At 37.1% G+C, this 15,759-nt stretch overlaps 1 protein-coding gene across 6 annotated transcripts in view; it reads right to left on the bottom strand.

Moving 5' to 3' along the window:
* LOC102195475 (metabotropic glutamate receptor 4) overlaps positions 1 to 15,759 on the bottom strand; it is a 185,576-nt gene that overhangs the window by 75,825 nt on the left and 93,992 nt on the right. For all 6 annotated transcript variants that reach the window (XR_311648.1, XM_005729750.1, XM_005729754.1 and 3 more), the window contains exon 3: positions 1,496 to 1,712. Coding sequence is in view for 5 of the 6 variants with exons in the window: in XM_005729750.1 (XP_005729807.1) it covers positions 1,496 to 1,712 (217 nt within the window). In the remaining variant the exon portion in view is untranslated. The remainder of the gene's footprint in view (positions 1 to 1,495; positions 1,713 to 15,759) is intronic.

The raw sequence follows: 15,759 nt of genomic DNA, 5'->3' as shown, positions 1-15,759 counted from the left end.
TCTCTTAAGGGAAAGCTGTTCTGGTGAAGCTCCAAGCATGTGGCTCCTGGGCTGCCAGGGTTGCTGCTATGGGAGCTGAGTCAGATAATTTGCCCGTTCAGGTTATTTTCTTTATTCAGCTCATGACAGTGGCAAAGTAGGAGAACAAGTGCAGCAATGAATTAGCAGAATACTTCAAATCCACAGTCACAGGGATTTGCTCACATAATATTGTGAAAGCACACAGTTTCAATTAAGAGCTCAAACTAAATTGTAGCAGCTAATATCTATGATTTTTCTGAATAATTTATATAGATTAGTGTGTTTAGAGAGATATGTACTGAGCTTGAACAATCCCCCCCAAAAAATTGTGTTGATAATACAGTTAAAGTCTGATCCATTTTATTGTAGATAAAAAATAAATAATAAAAAATATAACTAAACATATTATAATAATGCTATTTATCTAAAACAAAATAGCCTTAACGTTTTGGCAGTGAAACGTATGAAATGCTTATGACTGTTCTTTAATATAACAAAGAAATGAAAAAATATTTTTAAAAAGAAATATAGTCTATGAAAACCAAAATTTTTGCTGATGCCAAAAACATTTGGCCATGACTTTAGTTCAACATCACTTTGTAGTTTGTTTAATTCTGAATCCTCTACTTTAACTTTATGGCCTTCTCCATTTTGGTATGTTAGAAGCCAAAAGTGACAAAAGGGTGGACTGCGAAATAGGCCGGATGGGCATAACATGGCCACATATTTAAGTAATTGCATTAAAAATGTTCCAAAAGGCAGCCAACATAAATGAAACTTAACCTTGAGACCTAAAACATTTGACTAAGAAACTGACACCCTGTGAAGTTCTCACATATGGAGAAATAAGCTCTTTGTATTAAGCTGTACGTATACTTTTTAAGGTAAGCCATTTTACATTGGACTTTATAAGGAATAAACTGCTGTTGAAGACAGCCTCAACTGGTCATTCCAGGTACTACAGTTCACTTACAATGTAAAGCACCTTGAGGCAGCTGTTGATGTGATTTGGTGCTATATAAATAAAATGGAATTGAATTGAAAATCTGTGTGGGTATGAAACATTTTACAGAGTTGTTTGGCTTTAATAAACTTTAGTGTAGATTACTGTGATTGGCATTGTGTATGGGTGCATTGTTAGGTGTATATTCTAGATGTTAATTAGCAACTTCTACATATGACTGATATTGTCTCTATAGCATCACTCTTGTAAAACTGAATGGTGCTTCAAAGCCATTCATATCATAATTATATGCATGGTAACAACAAACAGATGTACTCTGTGGTATTCAAGTAGACCTCTGCATATGCAAGTTCTGGGTTGAAATCTAACATTTGACCTCAGTGGCTGACTTTTGCTAGCTGTGTCACTGAGATATATCAGTCATCAGTGCAGCAAGCTCGAATAGGTGACACCTTCCCACATTGGTGTGCAAGTTATGCAGTAATGATGTACAAGGCCAAGTGTACTCACCATCCTCCCGAGACTTCTGAATGAAAGCATCAACACCGCTCTCGCCATAGTTCCCCTCTGAGGCCACTGTGGAAACATAGTTCCAGCGCATATACTTCACAATATCTACCATGGCCTGGGCCTGGTAGGTATCAGGAGGCACCACTCGGGAGAAGAAGTCATAGCGGGTGTTGTCACTTAGCTCTGGAGCTGTGGAGGCATAGCTCACCTGGGGTATCTGCACAAAAAGAAGTAATAATAAAATAAGCTTGAAGGAGCTTCTAGTCAAAGGAGTTGTGGGATTGAAGTGAACAGTATCAAGGCAAAGCAATGCACACTTACTTGTGTGTGCTTTTCAACTACAAGGGGATCAAAGTGCTTTACATAAGACATAAAAGGCATTAGGACAAGATATAAAAGAAGCTCAAAGCTATACAGTAATAGCAGACACAGATAGGATTTAAAAAGAGTACAATAAAAAAAACACAATAAAAGTAAGTGACATATTTAAAGAATAAACAATTTAATTTAATAAAGGGCACTTGCCCTAGAGTTTATAGACAAGTTTATTGTACATAAAAACTGAATACTGCTTATCCACTTTTAGTTTTGACTTAGGGACAGTAAACAGACCTTCAGAAGAACAGGAATGTATTGTAGCCTGAACCATTCAGTGCTAATTAGAATCATTTCACAGCCACTCATTTAAAACGAGGAATCGATACAAATGTGTGAAAACTCAAGTCATATCAGCCACTTGATCTTGGTCTCAATGTAACAGCAATGTTCTGAATAAAAATGGTAAATGGTCTGTATTTGTATAGCGCTTTACTTGGTCCTAAGAACCCCAAAGCGCTTTACACTATACACAATCATCCACCCATTCACACACACATTCACACACTGGTGATGGCAAGCTACAGTGTAGCCACAGCCGCCCTGACAGAGGCGAGGCTGCCGGACACTGGCGCCACCGGGCCCTCTGACCACCACCAGTAGGCAACGGGTGAAGTGTCTTGCCCAAGAACACAACGACCGAGACTGTCGGAGCCGGGGCTCGAACCTTCCGATTACAAGACGAACGCCCAACTCTTGAGTCACGATCGCGGCTCAATATGTTGATGCAACTTTCTAGATATAGTAGTCTGGCATAAATCATTTTGTTTGTCATGCATCCTTATGATAGTAGCCCAATTTTGTGAATGTCTTCATGTAGTCATTGAAATTGAAGCACCAATACACCATTTTTTTCCATTACCAATTGGAGCTGAGATTCAAGTTATTCAAGTTATTTCTCTTTAGACAGTTATCAAACAACACCCTGCTGATCCATTTATAATACCCAGCATCACTAGTCCCTTATGCTACCGTAGGCTGGCCAGAATATAAATTGAGATCACGAGTATGTCACACATTTCAGCATGGGTCACTTGCTGGTATATTTGTGTACCACAGAATGTCCATGCTTGGCTCTAGCTTCTACAGCTAAGCATGACAGAAAATGATATAAAAATAAATAACTGAAGTATTGTACATGGGGTACAGTGTATAAGGTTTTATAAGCATTAGATTAGATTAGATTAGATTAGATTAGATTAGATTAGATTAGATTAGATGAAACTTTATTAATCCCTCGGGTGGGTTCCTCCGGGAAAATCAGTTTCCAGTAGCAAAGCAGATGTGCAAGATGCTAATTTTTCTGCTCCAACTCGATCAACGATTTCACTGATGTGTGCACCAAGAAAAACAATACACACACACAAAAAAATAAAATAAAACATATAGGTGAGCTAAAGCAATAAGCTTTTCTTGAGTGACCATAATTTTATATAAGACTTACTCTTAGCTGGTGTTGTGTTTCTCAACACAAGAGGCTGTTTTCAGGGATTTCACCATGTCAGTTGCTGTGATAGATAAACTGTGTTTGTGTAAATGGAATTTTTCATCCCTATGGGTCACACTGAACAAAACAGACAGACGGCAGAGGTGTTTCCTGGTAATGATACACAGTGTGCCTTTTTGATGAGGATCTGTTGTCATGTTTTTGTGTCTCTGAACAAAATGAGGAGAAGGTGCACTCAGTGAAACATGAGCCTAATGAAAACAGCACTGTTTCCCTCCAGATACTTCTTTGCCACATGCAGCATTTCATTATCACTGACAGACCTGTAGGCGCACGCACACACAGATAACCCTTGAAATGAAAACATCTGACTTAAAGGCAATGTCCTCCCAACATGATGAACACCAGAGTGGCCTAACGCCCTTCTTTACATTACAGTATATCAATAAAAATGAAGAACTTGTCTCCACTCACCAGTGGCTGCAGATCAACCTTGGCATTGTAAATACAAATACATATTCGACAAACAAAAAACAAACAAACAAAAAAAAAAACATAGGTACGGCATGTTCATGGGTAGTTAGTAAGAAGAATCTGGAAGGTGAAACTAGTAAGTATGCATTATGATTTATGTTTGAAAATGCCTTAGCTATTGGGATAGTATGTACCATGCACCCCTTGCCTTGAAATGTGATCATGCAAAACTGGTCAGCCAGGAATCAACCTGTTAAACTTCCAATTAGTAGATGACTTGTTCTATCTCCTGAGCAGGTCCTCTATTAAGTTTAGTCAAAATTTTGTAAAAACTTCACACGCTGAACTAAACTAAAGATAAATCCTTTGGGAGCTAAAAATTGAAGCAGTTTATCAACCTGCTTACCTGCATCACATCATAATCAGAACACATCGTGACCTCTATAACAATTAGCTTTGGTGTTTTTGTTCTCTTTTCTGCTTTAATTATACTACTATGACAACAAGCTTATGTTGCATTGTTTCATTTTAGATTTTCCTTTATTTCCTAATTTATTTGTTTTCATGTTTCAGGTTGGATAATGGGTGAAACATGGTAGAGGCAATATCACCTTCTTGAATCCTTCTCAACAGAAGTGGGGGGAATAAAAATGCAACCAACTACATTGCAACAGCAAACAAAAAGAAGGTAAGATAACTGTGCAGTGGCTTTAGGGGAAGTCATGACACTTTGTGAATGGCCTAGCCAAAGTATAAACTTTAACTTCACAGAACATCTGTAGGGAGACCTGAAGACAGCAGTTCTCTGAAGCTTTCACAGGCTCTGCCAGGAGGAATGGGATAAACTGTCCAAATCCAGGTTTGCAAAGCCTGTAGAGACTTACCCAAGCAGACTGCTAGTGTAAGCTGTAACTGCTGCAACGCTGGTTACTTTTATCATGTGTTCTTAAGTCTGAACTGACAGAGAAGGGGAAAAATCCAATATTATAGACTTAAAATTGTTAAAACAATACTGAATACTTCCTAAAGCGATGGCATGTGTACATTTTTGTATTGCGAAATAAAAAATAAAAAAAAAAACACAAAAACTCTGAATATGTGACGCTCATCTGAGGCCAAATCTGAGGTGAAGAGGGTTGGTTTCTTTTAAGCTATCAAAAGAAACACAGCAGGCTAAAAATACATGTTGGTACATGGCGTTTGTTTGTGGTCTTTTCAGTCCCATCTACAGCAGCCTTATCCATGCATGTCTCTACCTTAGCTTGGTTTGAAATCTATTCTTGAGGATAGGTTAGAGGCCAGACTCAACGAGGTACTTCGCTTTTGTACCAGTACTTTAAAATGATTCCCTGAGCAAGCACTTGTGAGGGAAAACATGAAATAATGGAATATGTTATAATGGAGCAGAGTGTATTCATAGACTGGAATCTTTGAAAGCTTACTTTGTCAACCATAATATATTACTGATCAAACTTATGTGGGGATAAAAAACGACACAAAAGTCTCCTTGGAAACAGTCATTATTATTATCATTATTATTATTATTATTATTATCATTATTATTATACTGCAGTTACTTTTCCTTTTAAATAAGAAAACAGTTCAGTAAAATTAACCCTCATCTGTGTAGGGGTAGTTATGTTGTTTATTTGTTATTGAAATAACAAACCAATTAATTTCATATTTCCTTTTCTTGCTCCAACTCATATAACATCTCCCAGATAGACAAGTAGATGGACAGACAGATGGAGAAAAAACAGAAACCCTCTGAACCAGTAACATGAACCTGCACTACATCAAAAACATCAAGGGTTTGTTCAAATTATATCGACAAAATACATCCTGGGTGGCCTGCTGAATATGGGAAAGCTCATAAGTATGCACATCACGATGAATGGATTAAGATCTAAAGAATCTCATTATTTACCTTGCATCTGAAATGAACAAAGGTGCATTTTAGGTGCATTGTTATTTGAAGGAGGAAATAAATCACAAGTGAATAAGCATACTTGCTTGCTTGGCATGTGACTTTCTCAGCTTTGACACCCAACGTGTTCTCTCCCGAGAACTCTGCAGAGTGCAAAGCTGTTTAATTGTTGTGACTATTAACTGGTATATTCAGAGACCAGAAATAGCAGATTTCTGTCACACCATGTCACTCTGACAATCTGTCAGTTTCTGTTTTACTGGCTTGTTGCTTGTCGCTAACAAAGATGTGTAAAGGTTTTCATCTTGACCAGGATTTTTTTTTTTTTTTAACCTGAACTTGCGCTCTTAGCATTAAGCACCTGAGTTTGTGAAAGCAGTGGGAAAGCTAGCTGTGAATGTGATAGAACTTAATGATTTCAGTGTGATTCACATCCCAGCGACACATGGTAATCTGACTATAAAAAGAAAGTCTGCCTGCAGAAACTGCACTTACTATTGAGTTGAATGTCAGTCCTCTAGAATTCATTGTAAAACAAAAAACACATGACATATTATATAAATATGTATGTAAATAACAATTTTAGGCTTAGATATTTAGTTGGACTACACCTGCAGATAGGCATCTTATCCTAAATTACTTGATTTAGAATTTAGACTCTTGCCTATTTAGGTCAAGACTCTGGATAGCAACATTTTCAAACATCCTAACATTACCTCAGATCCTAAGTGCTATGCTAAAATTATAATCTGGCAGAGAAAATTGGTGTTTCCTCCCTTTATGTTTTCCAGCATCATTTAAGACCTTTTAGTGACTGTGTGGTGCCATATTTATCTCAACTGTTTGCGTTGTTGAGCATCCTGTTGAGATGAGGAGCAACTTAATGATGATAATATTGGGACCCGAGGTGTAGGTGCAGTATTTTTCTGAGCAAATGATGCTGGCATGCAAAGTAGCTGACTATATTTGCATCTGTAATTCAGACACCTGACAGATCCTTGCAACCCGCAGTGTGGCCCAAGTGCAGAGCATCTGTTTCAATCATGCTGCATATGGAAAAAAATAGATGGAAAGAGATAGTTTAGCTGTACTACTTGGCATTCTAATTTTCTATCTGAAGAATGCTGACTTTCAACATTGCATGAGCTCAATTTTTCTGATCTATGGTATGAGTGCAGACATATAATAGACTACAAAGTCAATAGCATAATTAATCTAGTAGAAAATAAGTATTTTTCATATTACATATCATTTATAAAACAACAAAAAAATCTGTAATTGAAATAGCAACATTTTGATCATCAGTTCCAGATACACTTTGGAGTTTTTTGCTGTGGTACCATTATGGAGTACTTCAACTTGACTTCTGTTTGAGTTTAGTTTATCTTGTTCCTACACATAATAGCACACAAGTGCACACACAGAGGTGATGTGATACACAGTCCTGACAATGATTTTAGATTATTCCACAGAACAGCTTTACCAGCAGGGGTAGGGCATCAAGATGTGCAGTAATGTGTAACTAAAGGCAGAGGAAAAGCTAGCTGGTAAACATAGGTATATTTTTTTTAATGAAGATTTTAAATGTAAAAACTGGAAAATGAAAAGAAAAATGCTCTCCAAATGTCTAATGTTTGAGGCCTCGGGGATACACACTATGCATTTTGTAGTGTATCACTGCCTATAAATATTTAGCTACAAGCCAAATCTTTTTAGTCTAGACTACTACAGTCAACAGAAGATTGTTTTTTTCTATATGTACTAATTTAAATTTGGTAGTAACTCTCTCTTCAGGGATTTTGAATATATGCCTCACATGTGCCTATGTGGAAAGCTGGAGGTAGGGAAGTGCTCCAGGAAAGGCAGCACAGAACAGAACAAGTATCAGTGACAATGTGACACTATTTAGATCAAGAGATCATTTTTTTGCTCTTAAAACATTTACTCTATATTGGCTAAGTGACATTTGTAAGGACATATTGTGTACTTTGTCTTTTGGTTCCTCATGACAGACATACAGCTCTCCATAGCAGGATTGTTGCAAAGTGAAACAACGTTAAATTCCTCATCTGATTAGCTGATATTTTTCAGCACATTTACAAAAAGCATGCTCAATTTTAACTTGTGTTAAGCAACATAATGAAGATTGAATAGTTCTAGTATTAACGTAAACTTAAACAGACATAATAATTGCACGCTTGAAAAGACTGAACACTTCGAAGTCTGCTTTTGTACTCGACGAACAGTGGGCTCCACCATTGTTTCGCTCTTTGTCAGAGAAAGCAAAGCTTGCAGTGCAACAGCTCCTCACTCTTACACAGCAGGAGCTTTGTGTGTTGACTGCAGCACAGCAAAGGCTGCATTATACTTAAGTGTAGTAGGTAAAACAGCAGTGCGCTCACTACATTCAGGCAGAGATAATGCCTGCAGTTTTCTCCTCCAGCTTCATGCAGATTAAATTTACACAAAATTACAACATCTAATTTGCATTGTTTAACTATAAAATGGCCACTTAGTATGGGACTAGGATGTGAAGAAAAACAATATCTATAATGTTTTGATTTGCATGCTGAAATCTGCACAGATCCAGACAATTGTGTAACTGTTTCAGTGGCGTAGCTCCTTAATTCAATTTAGGGCCAGAAAAGAAATTTGGGCTTGGACAGCGGCTGCAAACATAAAGAGGACTCAGTTAAATTTTCAGTGAGGGATGTGGGTCAACTCTTTGAGTCAAACGCACCACTTCAGTATCCAGGCTTTCTCCGTAATTGCTATCAGCTGCTGTTGACACTGAGGGGAGATTAAAGTTTCACTTTGTTACTGTCAGGGTAAGTGGAGCAGCAAATAGCTGAGCCTTCTGAATAGAAAACCAATTCCTGTATAATGCAATAACAAAACATATTCTCACCGCTGAGGGAATGAACAACAACGTAGCACTGGATACAACAGGGATATTTGGCTATGATTCAGACTGATGCATTAGTATATAAAGGGACAGTATGTTAGTGGGAATTATTTCATTATCGCCATTATTTTCTTAGACTTGCTTATTCTGATACACTGTCTAGCTATAATGGGTTTAATTGAGCCAAAATGGTAAACTGTGACTCCAAATAATGCTACTTAATTTCAGCCGTGCAGTGTCACCGTACTGTCAAATGTTCAGTCCCAAGAGACTGGTGATAAAAACTCAGAGCATGCTTTAGACCTTTTCATAATATTTCCATCTCTCAGATTTGACCTTTAATATTTTGACATTCGACTGAATTGAGAGAAGCCAAAGCCAATAACACCGAGCTCATCCTGCTTTGTCTTCCACAGGGACTGACATCACCATGCTTCAATCATGCAGATCACTCTGGGGAGCCCAAGTCTCTCTGCTGCCTACCTCAGCTTTAGTCAAGTTATGGCGACTTCTCAAAAAGAATTTGTGAACTGAGACGAACCTGTTGGTGATGTGACTGTTTCAGGTGAGGCAGTAGTTTCAAGATGTTTGTCCTCAAACATCAAAAGAAGTCTTGCCTACAAGAAAAAAATTAGTTCATGCATTTTTTTTTCTTGTAGGCAAGACTATTCTTGTTAATTATTAGCCCACTGTCTCAGAAAAGCCTTCAGTTTAGTTCACTTCAGCATTAACGGGGACGAGTAAGAGATCATATCTCCCCATATCACTGGCTCCATGTTAAATCCAGAAATTAATTCTAAATCCTTTATTTCATATACAAAATTCTGAATTAGCAGGCCCCATTATATGCTTAAGAAGACCATATTATCCCAATAGAGCACTTTGTTCTCAAAGGCCAGGCTTACTTGTGGTATAATCGCCGAGGGCTTGCTCACGGGGGATGAAGTGAGATTCTCTAATGCTGTGTGATCTTTACTAACATAAAGCACTAGAAAGACGTGACTATTACTGTGAAATGGCACTAAATGAAATCAACAAAATTCAGTTGAACTGGGGAAAAAAATACTATGTTCCAAAGATGCCAAAAATACAGTAAAACTGGTTTCATTTATGAAATGCTGTCCAGCAAGTTTGATTATATAAACCAAATGTTACACTTTCATGTTTAGTATTAGCTGACAAAGTTTGATGATTTGTGATAACGGCAGCCAGTTTCAATTTTTTTGTATCTTTCCTTTTGCGGGAATGGTATACAGTTGGTAGAAGCAGTGAAAATGGATGCTTAATGACTGAGTAACTGTTTACACAGTGAAACAGTTATAATTTTAAACACCGTAATGAAATATGTAAAACAGTCTTACCAAATTTCCATAAAAATTGCAAGGGCTCCTAGCTGTGAAAGAGGTTTGGTTTTGCTGCACACGTGATTTTAATGTAGAACTGAAAATGCAGTGCTCAAACATATACAGCATTATTCAATCTGAAAGTATAGGGATACGACTTTTGACCCACTTGGTCTAAGAACTAAAAGTCAGACAAACTTGACAAATGGATGTGAGTTTATCTTATGAGAGGCAAGGCTGCAAAAGGAAAGAACTCTAAAATCAAAAACATGGATGTTAAAATGCAAAAGGTGAATTTGACTACCACACATGAGAATGCCAAATAGTTGAAAAATGCTAGTTTGCACACTTGGGGTATGTGGGTGTTTGGTGTATGCACAGTTGAAAGATTTGCCAGTTATTGATTTTTCCACCATATTTCTGCTTTGAATGCTCAGATTAGCTCAACAAGATCACTTCGATTTTGTCTGCAATTGATGAGACAAATGACCTCACTGAGTGGGATATTTTGTTTATTTATAATAAAGAAAATGTCAAAGACATTTTGAAAAGAAAGGCACATTTGTCTGTAAAAGAAAAGCTAAAGGTTATTTTTTATTTACTTATGGTTTCATATATGATAACAGTTTCTTGGATGAATTCCAGTTTGTTAGTTTTGGGGTTTTTTTGAAAAGTTCCTAAAAGAAAATCTGCTTTGTGATGTAAGAAAAACTGAACTTGGAGAACTTTTAAATGTTATTTAAACCTGTGGCAGAACCTCATAATGAGCTGTTCATTTTTTTCCCCAGTGTATGAAGGAGGAAGTCAATTAACCCCAACAATAATGGCGACTAAATCAAGTTGTCACAGTGCAGAAACATTTAATACTGTTTATTGTTTCAGAACGTAAGTGGATGTTGTTTCTGTTTATGGCAGTCGGTGATAATGTATCAGTGCTACAGCCAGCATATGTACTCCAGCTTAAAATATTGCCCGTACATACTGTATGGTTTAAAGCAGCTGAATGCATGTACTTTGCTTTGCTAATCTGAGAAGTTTACCTTTAGGGCTTTCTGGCAGATGGCTCTCCTTCCTTTTATATTATTTTCAATTTTCAGAGGCATTTTGGGGCAGGTATACACAACAAAACAAGATTTGTTTTAAAAATCATTAAGGTGAAAACAAGCCTTTGCACTGTACAAATCTTAGAGAACCTTTTATAAATATACATATTTTAGAAGATTAAATAGAGAGAAACTGGTTTTTAATGGATTTTTAAATGTGATTCAAAATTTTAGAAAATGCAAAAAAAGACAGACTAATATTCTCTAATACATTCAGGACGCCGTACTTGTTTCTTTCATGGTTACTGCATTTTAAACCTACTTAAGTCCAGATTTACACTGGTAAAAGCAACTTTTCAGTTTGATTTGAAAACCTAAAATAATGATATATTATGTTAATGAATTTGTATTGTTTGGTACACAACATTTAAAATGCAGAAATGTCCATCATCAAGAAAAATGTCTGATTCCTCCCAGTCATGAATAATTAGAATCTGACCTCTCTCTCCTTCTTGTGTTCCTGTGCTCTTCTGTACTGCTTCCAGCTGTCCTGCTATCTTTATAATTTTCCACAGGCACAACCGCATCTGCATTTTCATGATATACCAAAAAATATGTACAGTGAGCAACAAATTCTGTGTAAAATTGCCCCAACTTTCACGTCTCTTAAAGATCATTGCTGATAATAATAGCTGGATGTTATGCTTACAACTCAGAGACAAAACAGCAGTTTTCAGTCCACAATGTCCAAGCACAAGGGTGGTGCATCATGTCAGGAGCATGTTTGGGCACAAGCCTGACAAGGGGTGTGCACTCTGAACTATTCCCTAAGGGTCAAGCTGCCAACTCATTTAACTTGAGCGGGTCACCATTTTGACACAAATGGTGGAAGCAAACAGATAGTGATGTCTACAAAGCAAGACATGATTAACAGAAAGATCTTAAATTGATTAGTATAAGTCTTTAATTTTCTGATCATCAGGTCTTCTATTTGAGTATGACATTCAGTACTCTTTTCATCTTAGTTTGCATGCATGATCCAATGCAGTGAAATGTCTCTTTTATCAAGATAAATTCAAAGTAAAAACATAACACATTCAATCACATTGTGACACCTACCAAAAAAAGCCCTTACAGTTAATGTTAACATGAGGAATCAAATTGCAAAGTGAGGTAGTGCGTGCTGAAAGTGCAAACTCTGTCACGATGCTCCAAGTTTCTTTAGAGCACTTGTCATCTGTGCTAAACATAGCACCCCCCCATCTGTTAAAGACCTTATGACACAGTGTGTGAGGAATCGACTCTCTGCTATCTGGGTCTCTATCTCTCTGCTCTGCTTTCTGTGTGCTCCAAAGACGGCACCTCGAGTGACCCTTTATTCAAGCTGCTGAAGCTTGTAGAAAACACAACCGGGTCTTTCGATGACACATAAGAGGACTGACTGCTGTTTTAGTGAGCCAAAAACAACAAGACTCTCAATCCAGGACAAGAAGAACTTGACATGATCTCTACCTGTAATCAGTGATGTGAACACTGAGTGGAGAGGATGAGGATATCTCAAATCTGACCACAGAGGATGCTTTACACCAAAGCATTTTGGCAGCTCAGTATGTCACAGTCACTCCTGGTATAGACCTACAGATCCATCATTGAAAACACCCTCCCACCATCCATCACTGACTGATATGGTTCTGCCCCCCACCGTTCCTAGGGAAGCGTGTCATTCAAACCACTGAGGAGGCTATCGAGTGTTGACTGCACTGCATTACAGACACACGCACGCACGCACACACACACACACACACACACACACACACACACACACACACACACACACACAATAATGATGTGTGAAAAGGCAAAGATTTCCTCCAACCCTGCCAACTGGGATAGCCACCTGTTCGACCCATTGGGTTTAGTTAAATCACCTGCCACTAAGAGTGTTTCCTTGCAAAAGCAAACATTCTCATATGGAAAAATGAGTCAAAACTACAAGATTACAGGGTAGTGCTTTCATTTTTTATTGATTTAATTTTAAGGAAAGAACATCTTAAACTTACAAAGGCAGACTTTTTGTTAGGCTAGAAGTTGGTGTCATCAGTGGCTCTCAGCTTTCTTTGTGCTTCACCACCAAATAGGCAGCACTCACAAAATTAATCACGGTACCGGTCCATGAGTCGTTTGGTACCGGGCCGTGAGAGTTGAGGCTCAGGTGTGAAATGTATGGTTTTCTGAGTTTTTATCGGTTTTCAGCGTTATTTTGTTATCGTCTTTATCGCTTACTCGGTTTTCCTGGGTCTTTTCACGTGTGTTATGAATACATTTTCTTTTTTTCGGTACCGGTACTAGTTTTATTTTGTTGTATTTATCCGCGACACCTTAAAGGCCGGTCCGTGAAAATATTGTCGGGCATAAACCGGTCCGTGGCGCAAAAAAGGTTGGGGACCGCTGTCTTACAATTTTGTGTCAGTGAACACAAATTTGTATGTAATGTATTTCAATAGGAAATATATTTCATATCAGAAGCATGTACTTTTTGTATCTTTGTAGAGAAAGCAGGGAAGTGTTACTATGGGAACCAGGAGCAGCAATGTTGTATTTTAACACAAATTAAGACATTTTTATAAACATAAACAAGCGGGGGTTTTTGCCCAGCTCCAACCTAGTTGTGTTTAATGCCTAAACCTAATCAAGCAACACTTTTGTATTGAATTATGATCTTACAAATCATACAAATGATGTGTGAAAATCTGTGAAATGTATATATGGACTGATATAGCCTGATTAAAAGTTGTGTTCACGGACATGAAAGTGTGAAATTCATGTTGAAAAACAAAAAACAACATTTTTAATTTAGGTCCAGTCACAGAAAGCTAATGAGTAGCTAACACAAGGGAGAACTGCTTTTGTTTCTATCACAGATATATTTCCATAATGAATTAATTAAATTTTGTAAAGTAAATAAATAAACCTATTGTGTAATTTGTTTTACTTCTATGTACAACTCTCTCTCGTCCACCCCATTTACATCAATACAATATAAATGATATAAAAACAAGAAAGTTCTGGCATAATCCAAAACAACTCAGTACCACCACATCCACCAATACAAGCAGCACTCAAACAATAAGTATTTAAATGTATAGTAATAAAGGAAGGATTTACTTGCAGGGCTTATGCATCAGACTGCATTAGTTTTAACAAGAGCCACAAACGCTGGTTATAAAAATGCACTTAAATGCAGTGTGGTTCCTTCTGCAATATTGTGTGTTAAATTTATCACCAGGCATCAAATTTTTTCCAAACACTTTGTTCTTCTACTTTTTTTTCTTTATTCTCGGGATTTGCTGTTTTACATTAATGTGAGCTGAATATGTGGATATTTTGGGACCATCATCCAGATAAAAGGGTCACTTTTTGCAGTAAGTCACATTCGATGCATCCCTAAAACTAAACCCAAGAACACTTTTTGTACAAAAATAGAAACCACATACTTCCAAGTGCATCCACCAAAATTTAAACTTTTTGCAGAGCAAATGTTGCAATTCTGGAAACTAAAGAAACATTTGTTTTGGAACAGATTAAGGGGTGGGAGGGTTTGTGCTGTGAAACTACAAAATTCTCACTCTTCAATTTAAGCGAGAGCTGGGGTTCTCAAAGTTTTGATTATCGAGTGCCGATTTAGGGTTCCACTACCAGTTTATTATTGAGTGCTGCAATAAAAAAAAATACATGTTAAAAGTACAAAGTTAGTATTTCCTTCCATCTTTTAAACTGGTTTACATCAGTGTTAGATAGATAACTGCTACATTTCTTGACATCAGCTTTGCTGGTCTTGTTCTGTGGTATTATAGGATGACATTAATGGTGGATGGATTAAATGTACAGTTGTTCCTGCCATCCTCGTGCTCAGGGCCTCCCACTGTGACTTTGTGATTCTATAGCAAACTGTTTTTAAACCTCTTGTTATGTCACAGGTAGCCAGAGTAATCCCACCACCTGCCCCGTGTATACATATTTTTTGCAGTTTTAGTTTGCATTGTAGCTGATTAAGATGAAGGATCGGAAGCATGCTATGGCAAAAAATATACTTTCGCTTTATCAGGTAAGTTATGCAATAATATCACTTTGAAACATCCTATTAAAGGCTCACTTGTATAACAGGAGGTCCTTTCCCTTAAGGAATCATGATCACAAGCCACAGTACCAACTCTCACATCTCTAGCGGCAGCCATTACTGACACTATATAGGCAGAGTAAGGAAATTTTAAAAATTCATTAGGTAGAATTAGGAGTAGGTGGTCATGAATAATAAACATTTTATCTTTATCTTTTAGCTTTTAAAACAGCTTTCTGGAGGACTGAGTGGGCTGTAAGAAAAGATGGAGTTAGAGAAATCTAAACAACTTTGGGTGAATAAAAGGTTGCAGATTTGTTTAAAATAGACTAATATCAAAACCGACCATGATATTCAGTCTTAAATAATTTAGCGGGTTATTTCACGAGTTCCAGGTGGTTTCGATTTAGTTTTACTGCCTCAGAGTGAAAATTCAAAAGAAAAAAAGAATACAAGAGGAAGAAAGGTCAGTAGTGTCATGAGGTTAAAAGTTTGACATATTGAATTTTGGTGTCTGCACTTGTAAGTATGTAAACCACAAAGACAATGAGTAACAACTCAAAAAATGTTAAAGTGTTGAACCAACTAATAAAAACTAAAATGATTACGTTTTTCTTTTTCCCTTTTTTATTT

The sequence above is a fragment of the Pundamilia nyererei genome, unplaced genomic scaffold (genome assembly GCF_000239375.1).
Source record: "Pundamilia nyererei isolate P.nyererei 1_Seehausen unplaced genomic scaffold, PunNye1.0 scaffold00034, whole genome shotgun sequence".
Lineage (NCBI taxonomy): Eukaryota > Metazoa > Chordata > Actinopteri > Cichliformes > Cichlidae > Pundamilia > Pundamilia nyererei.
Note: the sequence above shows the minus strand (reverse complement) of the source record. Positions and strands in the feature narration are given on the sequence as shown.